Source organism: Apium graveolens, unplaced genomic scaffold, assembly GCF_009905375.1.
Source record: "Apium graveolens cultivar Ventura unplaced genomic scaffold, ASM990537v1 ctg5356, whole genome shotgun sequence".
Classification (NCBI taxonomy): domain Eukaryota; kingdom Viridiplantae; phylum Streptophyta; class Magnoliopsida; order Apiales; family Apiaceae; genus Apium; species Apium graveolens.
The window spans coordinates 72,039-82,092 of record NW_027418934.1 but is presented as its reverse complement, the minus strand read 5'-3'; the positions used below and the strand labels follow the sequence as shown (position 1 = coordinate 82,092).

The 10,054-nt window shown below is 35.3% G+C and overlaps 1 protein-coding gene across 1 annotated transcript; it reads left to right on the top strand.

The window, feature by feature from the left end:
- Nucleotides 1–1,519: 1,519 nt before the first annotated feature.
- Nucleotides 1,520–1,977, top strand: LOC141702616 (putative mitochondrial protein AtMg00310). Its single transcript, XM_074506266.1, has 2 exons — nt 1,520–1,687; nt 1,792–1,977. Exons 1-2 carry the CDS (start codon nt 1,520–1,522, stop codon nt 1,975–1,977), a joined length of 354 nt encoding a protein of 117 aa, XP_074362367.1.
- Nucleotides 1,978–10,054: the final 8,077 nt, after the last annotated feature.

The following is a 10,054-nucleotide window of genomic DNA, read 5'->3' as shown; positions in this document are numbered from 1 at the left end:
GATGATATCATGGAGAAAATTCGGATATGTGGTCTTAGGTTGCAAGAATGGGGAGGAGGTATTAGAGCTAAGTTCAAACTGCAGTTGCAAGAATGTAGAAGATTATTGAAGCAGCTACGGTTGAGAAGGGATAGAAATGGTGTGTGGCGATATAACGAAGTAAGGGAGGAGTATTTAAAGCTATTGGAGAGGCAGGATATTTATTGGAAGCAACGAGCAAAGCAACACTGGTTGCGAGAAGGAGATAAAATACACGATTTATTCATAAATTCGCATCGACTAGGAGAAGGAATAATAAGATTGATCGTATTAAAAATATAGAAGGAAATTGGCAGGAGTCAGTAGAAGGGGTACAGAGTGTTATTGAGGGTATTTTACAGAGTTATTTAAGTCCTCAATACAGATGGACAGCTGTCTATAGAGAGGAAGTGAAGCAATTCACGAATGCGAGAATGAAGACCTGGTGAGAGAAGTGACAAGCGAAGAAGTTTGAGAAGCGGTATTTGCAATGCATCCGGACAAGGCATGTGGTACGGATGGATTAAACCCCGCGTTTTACCGGGTATTTTGGAGTATAGTTGAGCATGATGTTGTGTTTTTTTATCGTAGATTTATACAAACAAGAGAGCTGGTATGTGGTGTGAATGAAGCCTCAATTTGTCTAATTCCGAAAGTTAAGGTGCCTAAATCGATGGGGGATCTTCGACCTATATCTTTGTGCAATGTCTTAGTGAGAATTTTGTCGAAGGTGATGGCCAATCGATTGAAAAAGTGTTTAAGTTCTATTATCTTTGATAAATAAAGTGCTTTTACTGAAGGACGTTTATTGACAGACAATGCCTTAATTGCATTCGAACTTAATCACTATATGAAATAAAACGCAAGGAAGAATAGGTGTGGCGAGACTAAAAATAGATATTTCGAAGGCTTATGACCGATTGGAGTGGGGGTTTGTTCGAAACATGATTATCAGATTTGGTTTTAGTGATTTATGGATTCCAATAGTGATGCATTTTATTACGTTGTGTCATATAAATTCGTGCACAGTGGGGAGGAGTTTGGACATGTCATACCGCAACGGGGACTTCGCCAGGGCGATCCAATTTCACCGTATGTATACATCATGTGTGCGGAGGGGCTGAGTTCGATAATTCGATGAATGAGGAGTATGGTTTATTACATGGCTGTAAAATTGCGAGAGGAGCTCCAGTATTTCGCATCTTTTATTTGAGGATGATTCTTACTTCTTTTTCCGAGGAAAATGTTGGTGAGGCTGGGGTTATGAACAATATTTTGGAGAGATATGAGGGGATATCGGCTCAGGTGATAAACTTCAGTAAATCAACCCTTTTCTTTTCCATAAATACTAGTCAAGAGAACCGAAGAATTATATGTGACACATTGGGAGTACAGGAAAGTGAGAATCGAGGCAAGTACTTAGGTATGCCTATGAGAGTGGGTAGGAATAAGCAAGGGTGTTTGGTTTTTTAGTGGATAGGGTGGAACATAAGTTGCAAGCATGGGGTGGGCAGAATATATCGAAGGATGGGAAGTCACATTGCTCAAAACAGAAGCTCAAGCCATCCCTAATTTCTGGATGAGCTTGCTACTGCTACCTGGAGAGATATATGATGAACTTGAGAAGCGGATGAATGCATACTGGTGGGTGGAGGTGGTGAAAAGCGGGGTATTCGATTGATGACATGAGATCGTTTGTGTGAAATTAAAGAAGCTGGGGCCCTGGGTTTTCGAAAGTTGCGTGATTTTAATATAGCCATGTTAGCTAAACAGGCTTGGAGATTGGTCAATAATTTAGACTCACTCGTTATGGAACTTATGAAAGCTAGGTATTATGCTCACACGGACCTTTTGAACGCTGATATAGGAACAAATCCATCATATATGTGGCGTAGCATATTCGCTGCACAGCAGGTTATACGCCAAGGGTGTAGGAGAAAGATTGAAAATGGGGTGTAGGAGAAAGATTGAAAATGGTTAGAGACACGAATATGGGGAGCAATCCGTGGTTACCATGTGAAATGAATGGATACATGTCGAGTACTGCATATGATGAGCTTCAAGATGCTACTGTGAGTGTTTTGATGACAAAATTGATGTCTATGTGGCAAAAAATCGAAGTTTAATATCTCTTTTTACATCACCTAAATGAAAATATTCGATGTCTATGTGGCAAAAAAATCGAAGTTTAATATCTCTTTTTACATCACCTAAATGAAAATATTCGATGTCTATGTGGCAAAATATAGCTCGGTATATGTTTAATATGTTGTAATAGGTGTAATTTACTTATTAAATTATTTATTTCTAAAACTTTTTGTAAAAAAAATAATGCATGGACATGAGCCAGTTTCCAGAACTGATGTTTAAGCATGTAAAGAAATCGGGTTATGGCCGATGTCTAGAATAGACATCACCGACATCAACATGGCTTGCCAAACAGCATAGATATCGGCCAAAAATTGATGTTTATGAACATTTTTCTTGTTGTGATTGAATATATTTAAGCACATTTTACAAAATCTAAAAGAACCAATGTGATTTAGATTCCCTCATAATACACGAAAAAAATAATAGATAATAGGATTTTTATATATCTACCCTTGTGGTGCTATAATTAACATGTCAAGTATCTCTCGCATAAAGAATGTTTATAATAATGAAACACATTTTTTACAAGAATAATACAATGGGATTTAGATTCCCTGATAGTACGAGCAATAAACATTACATACTAGAAAATAAACATTAGATACTAGGTTTTGTGTATACGAACCCTTGTGTTGCTATAACTAAGATATCAATTATGTCTTGGGTATAGAATGTCTGCCATAATAAAACACATTTTTTACAAGAATTGCACAAGTAGTAGTGGAGCAGGTGGTTTAATAATTAAAAAGACAAGTAAAGAACTCCACTAGGGTTTACATCAGGTGCTTTCGACACAAACAAATTTAGTTCACCTATTTTATTAGGATTGGTTCCCCAAAGGATCTTATTTATAATTAATATTTGTCAAAAATGTTAACAAATAATTGTTATTTATGAAAAAATTTACAAGTTTTACAAACAATTGTCACAAAAAAAGAGTAAATGAACTTTTTTGTAGCAAATTGAAAGCTAGTTTTAGATTAATTAAATTGATTTTTAAAGTGTTGTAATTTTAAGGGATATATTTATCATTTACAAATGTCTTTTAATTATTCAAAGTCCTCTGGAATCACAAAACCGTTTGGATTGACATAGTAATTAGGGTCGTTTTACAAAAAAACTAGTGTACAGCTTCCATCTTTGCCATTGTCACGCCTGTACCTAGCCTTTTTATTCAGTCCCACTAAAAGGAATTTAGGTAGAGGATTGATGATGACCTATATATGATGGGATTTAATTGTAATTTGTATCCTAAAATTTTTATTGAAGCATAAAATTGTATGGAAACTTTTAGTAAAATGATTAGTACTGCCATAAATATAAATACTAGACTGTATAGAGTGTAAACAAAGAATAACTAAGCTGCTAGCTAATTTCACTAAATGAAAAACTAATAAGAGCATCTCCAATGCCTTAGAAAAATTATCTATGTGGAGTCTAGGTGGCATTTAAATGGCAATATTTAGAGATTATGTAAAATTTGAAGCACTCCAACAATACTTCCCCCTTAACAAAAATTATAGATAATCATATTTGGTTGGCTAAATTTGTAGAACCACTAAATTCTTTAGGTATAATTTTGATATAATATTTATACATAATATCATTGGAGTCTTCAACCTTATCCTTAGCTAAAATTTTACATAATTGTCATATATCATGTTTTAGCTAAAATTTTTACTAATTACTATTGGAGATGCTCTAACTCAAGAGATAGCATCACATTCATGCACAAAGAAAATTAAATACTAAAGTGGCCACCACAAACTAGATACATGTTTTATCTCCCCCTTTTCCTAAATAAACTAAAACAGTAAGACCTATTCTAGCTGCATACCAACAGGTATAAGCACACGTATATGCAGCTAACTTATTAAAAAACTAGTCACAAGGAAATACCTAAATAAATGATTACGTTTAGATTAAATAAATAATCCAACAAACTCCCCCTCAATCTAAACCTGATTAAGATCCTTGACTCCCAGCAAACCAAGCATCTTTTCAATAACATACTGGGTTTCTTGCAAATCAATGGCAGACCTATTATCAATATAAATCACAACTGGACCAGCATTAATATTTGTAATTTGACTCAGTAGCCTGTGCAACCATATTCCTTGACATACTGCAAGCCATAAAGGCTTCACATGAAGATAGATCCACACATCTTTACTTTTGAGACACCCATGTGATCAACGATTCATCCACATAAAACACCATGCGACCTATTCTTTCCTGTCCATAGCATCTCCTGCAAGATCACTATCCGAGAATCCAAACAACATATAATTTCCTCATCCTTTGTTGTAAACCAACCCATAATTTAGTGTTGCCTTTACATACCTCATAATTCTCTTAACAACATTTTTATGTAGCATAGTAGGCCTCTCCATGAATCTGCTCACCACCCCAAATGCATATGCAATATCTGGGCGTGAATGTACCAAGTACCTCAAATTACCCACTATACTTTAAACTCTGTAGAGTTAATTGCATTCCTATTTTTATCCTTATGTAACTAAATCTTTGGCTCCATCGGAAACTTTACTGGATTGCAATCGGACATACCAGCCTTCTCGAGTATCCTGTTTGCATATGCCACCTGTTTTAACTCGATATAACTCTTTCCTTGATTGACTTCTATACCAAGGTAATAACTTAACTTCCCAAGGTCTGATATCTCAAATTCTATACCCATCTGCACTTTAAACTTAACAATGTTATCCACATTTGTACCCGTAATCATCAAGTCATCAACATAGACGCGCCTATGATCAGTAACTCATATCCTTCTTTCTTTATGTACACAGCATGCCCCAAAGGACATTTGATATATCCAAGCTTCTCGAGACATTTATTTAAATGAGTATACCAAGCTCGTAGAGCTTGTCTCAATCTATACAGAGCCTTGAACAACTTGTAAATTTTTCGCTCTCCTTTTCCCATCACATAACCTTCCGGCTGATTCACATACACCACTTCATAAAGTTTACCATTTAAAAAAGCTGACTTGATGTCTAAATGCTGGAATTCCTATAGTTTTTTGCTGCTAATGCTAACAAAAGTCGTACCATTTTCATCCTTGTTACCGGAGCGAAGACCTCTTCAAAATCAATGCCATATTTTTGCACATACCCTTTTGTGACTAACCTCGCCTTGTGCTTCAGAATTTTCCCAGCCGTGTCTCGTTTCACTTTGTATACCCACTTCAAATCAATTGCCTTGTGACCTGGTGGCAAATCAGTTAGTTCTCATGTCTTATTTCGCTCTATTGCTTCAATTTCACAATCCATTAACTGCTTTCAACAAGTTTCTTTAGCTACTTGACTATAGCGAACTGGTTCATCAATACTTTCTAGTAATAATTCAAAGCCAATTCTTCAACTAGCTAGATCTCCTCGGTCTCTTTGTAAATATCACTGAGGAGTCTGAAGTTCTATGGTGGTTCACTGCCATCATATGTATCTTCGAGGGTAAAATGATCACCAGTTGTGTTTACTCGAATTAATTGTGATTGATAAACGGATTTGGATTCCTAGATTTTCCATATTATTTATTATTTTCTAATTAGGTTAATTCAAACTTCTCTCAAATCTTATTGTCTAGTTCGCCTGATTTAAATTGTTAGGGTTTTAAAAATTCATAATTTATGTGGATCGACCTGTATTTGCTACAATTAACCGCTGTGCACTTGAAGTTATTTTACACATCATTTATTTTATAGATTTACACATTAGTTTTATTTTTTATCTCCTTCAATTTTCATTTTGATCATTTTTTAAACATCTGTCAAATATTAACCGTTAGTGCTAGACTTTTTAACATTTTCAGGAATGAAATTATATTTCGTTCCAATTTTCAAAAGTTGATTTGGGCTCATTAGAATTTATCAAAACTTTCATAAGTGTGCAGTTATATTTAATATCATTAATAGCCTTTTGTAGGTAATTGGCTCCTCTGTCTCTTTTTCTTTCTTGTTACCCTTATCAAAATCCTTTTGGTACTTTCAAATTCATATGTTGTTCCATGTATTTAGCAAGCTCACATTCTTTTTTAACTACTAATTAACATTAAAGTAACTCTCCTTCAAAGTAATCATATATTTCTATATTTTTGATATTTTAGTTTTCAGCTTATTCATCTCTAACATTATGAGTTTAAAATAATATCAGTATTAACACTAAAAATAACTCTGTGTACCTTATCAGCAGGACTAACATCTTTATGAGCATATGTAGTGGCTGCCCAACATTTATTTTTTGTGAGTATAACCTTGCTTGATCCCTTGTCAATATTTAGATTTTTTGCACAAAGTTTTAAAATGTCCCATTCCATCATAATTATAGCATTTAATCTCCGACTTGTCAAATTTTATAAAATTTGTCTCCTTCTTATCCCTTGAATTGTACCCGATCAGACCTTGGTCCTCTCTTTCAATAGTTGTCTTTCCTATATGACTTTCTACATTCCATCTTCTTAAAGCCTTTCACAACCATAGAGACCATCTATACTTGACATCGGATTCGTCATAGTTTGCATTAGAGTTTGATTCTTGACCTTGCCATCTATATTAGAGCATTAAGGTAACTTTCTTCTCGGACCCTCTGTTGTCTTCTTCAATACGAAGCCTAACAATAAGATCCTCCATAGACATCTCCTTTCGCTTGTGCTTAAGGTAGTTCTTGAAATCTTTCCATCCAGGTGGAAGCTTTTCAATAAGAGCAGCAACTTGGAAAGACTCACTTATGACCATTCCCTCAGCATGAATGTCATGAATGATCACCTGCAGTTCCTGCACCTGACTAACCACCGTCTTAGAGTCTGCCATCTTATAATCAAGAAAGCGGCCAACAATCCACTTCTTTGCCCCAGCGTCCTCGGTTTTATACTTATGGTCAAGTGACTCCCATAAGACCTTAGTTGTTGGCTTCGCGCTGTATACGTTATACAAAGGGTCAGACAAACAATTTAACACATAGTTCCGACAGATGTAGTCGGAGTGCTTCCAAGCATCAGCAACATACACAGTCTGCATGTTACTCTCAGCAGTGACCAACATCGGTTCTTCCTTAAGGAAGCGATCCATATGCAACGTGGTCAGATAAAAGTGCATCTTTTGTTGCCAATATTTGAAGTTCGTTCCGTTGAACTTCTCAGGTTTTTCAGCATGTGTAGCAGGCACAATTAACATAACAGGTGCAGCAGGCGCCACAGGTGGAACATATGGTACGTGCATCTGTACTACAGGTGTATGCACACCAGTAGGCACCACAGGTATGATCGGAGGAGTGAATCATGCCGATGTCTGTCCAAGAGGAATACTAAACTATCCAATGATAGTGTGTCCCACAGGCACATATCCCGAAGGCACATGTCCAACAGGCGTTTGACCCCCATCAGATCGTACGATCCGTGCGTTAGGGTTAATCGGCTGCTGGTGAACCCCATCAGATCCAGTGATCTGTGCGTTGGGATCAGCCGTCATGTTCATCGAATCGTTCACAGTTTGGTTCTCCATCGATCTGTTTCTCAACAAAACAAGCAGATACAGATGTATCAGTCACAGATGTATATAAAATAAATAGCTTTAAGATTGTGAACACAATCTGCGATTAATACATATAATCAAACAAATGTGTGCGTGAGTAAACGAAATCAAACAGAGGAAGAAAAGATATAAACAGAAGAGAGATCCTCGAGTCCAGTTGAAACTGTCTCCTTAAAGCTATTTCGTCTCTCACCGTATGTGCGAGTCGATAGCCTCCCAGGATAAAACGAGGTAGCGGCGGCGTTACGGATAACGAGCACCTTTAGCGAGCTTGAACGGGTACGAAACTATCACCGAGAGAGAGAGAGAGAGTTTTGTGTTTAAAGGCGAATATGTTTTTAGTGTGTCTAACCCTAACGCCTTAGAGGTGTTTATATAGATGTAGATAGACTTGTGCGCTACTCTTTTCCATAATTAAATATCATTAAATATGGAATCGGTGTAATACTTGCAAGCTACTCTATTCCATAAATAATCTGAAACAGAATCAGATTAAATATATCAAGACATACACCATATCAATTAATCTGAAACAAAATCAAATTAATTTATGCCATAATATTTGAGCCAAATTCTAATGGAAAATAATAATTTCCATTATTAAGAGAATATCATCATATCTCACACATCTTTTAGTCATAATGCTCAAAAATATGACTTACCAATATGGGACTTATACCCATATTTTCCAACAGTAATTTCTCGAATTTAGTACTTTTGCCAAAAATTGGAGAAACTTTTTGGCCAATAAATTTATTTGACACTCCTAAATTCAACAAAATTCTATCAAATTTAGTTTAATTTTTTTGTAATATTTGTATTATATTTTTATTATGCATAGCTAGGCTAACCTTCACCTCTACCTTGATAAATAACCTTATGGGTATCTTAACTTATATTTTGGACATCAATAGTTTGAGACTATAGAACAATTTTAATGTTTCCCTCTAATCATGCATGCAATAAATTAGGTGTTGTGAGAATCCAAACTTGTTCAGATCTTTTTTTTTCTTTTAAAGTATGTGAAGTTCAGAGTTTAAGTTAACAACATAATTTAAAAAAACTGACACTACAAGAGAATCAGCCATTTCCTACCAGCGTTTTGGTAGGAAATGGCCCAAATCTGGTTGGAAAAGGGGTCAATTCCTACCAACGAACTTGGTGGGAAATGCTCAAGTCAGAATTGCTACTTGTTAGGAATTGATGCTTGTATCTAAAATGGTCACACTTGTCAAGTGGCTGCCCATGTGGCGTGCCACATGGTCGACCACGTCACATGCCATGTTAGCTGCCACGTGATACAAATTGGGGTAATGTTGATCAGCTGACATGTGGACCCATCCACGTGTCCTGCCACGTGTCCAGGCACATTGCAACGTGTCCAGACACGTTGCCACGTGTCCAGGCAGGTGGTAATTAACACATAAAAAATCTTTTTCCTACCAGAATTGGTAGGTTTTGAGTGAGTATTTCCTACCATAATTGGTACCTTTTGATTTACCAATGGTAGATTTTATGTCAGGAGACATGACGATCAGCATTTCCTACCAATCATTTCCTATCACTGTTTAGCTTGACTGTGGTAGGAAATACTTTGAATGTGGTAGGAAATGGCTTCAATGTGATAGGAAATGTTGGACAGTTTTAAAAAAAAAGTTATTTTATTGATATCAATGTAGAACAAGTTGTACATAAATTAATAGCTAAATCATAAGCATACAACAATAACCAAAATTGAAAATTTTATCATTAACCACGATCCAGACATATCCCCATTGTAACATAAAAAAGAAAAAGTTACATCTTCATGATAACTTGCATATTCGAAATAACATTTCATTACATCAATTAATAGATGTTTCAAAAATTTAGACTAGTCATCTTCAAGTTCTCATCTCTGTTGAATCATTTTCCTTCATTCTTTGAAATTCTTCATTATCATTGTTGAATCATTTGCCTACATTCTTTGTGATTTTTCCATTTTCGTCTTTGCTTGTTTCATTGCCTTGATGTAGAGTGAATAAAATCTACATAAGAAGAGTAATAAATATTAGTAGTCATTAACACACATAAACAATTAATACATGTAGTAAAAAATAATGAATTAAATACATAAATGAATCAAAATTAAAAATATGTTAAAAATATTGAAATGCATACACATATAGGAGATGGTTAAAATGAAGAAGATGAAAATATTTACCAAAAGAAAAGAAGAATATAGAGAAATTATGAAATGAAATTTTGGTGGAGTAGATGAAATTGAAAGTGAAAAGAGGAAGATAGTGCTTTATAGGTTCAAATCACCTATTTTCTACCAATATTGGTATGTTATGG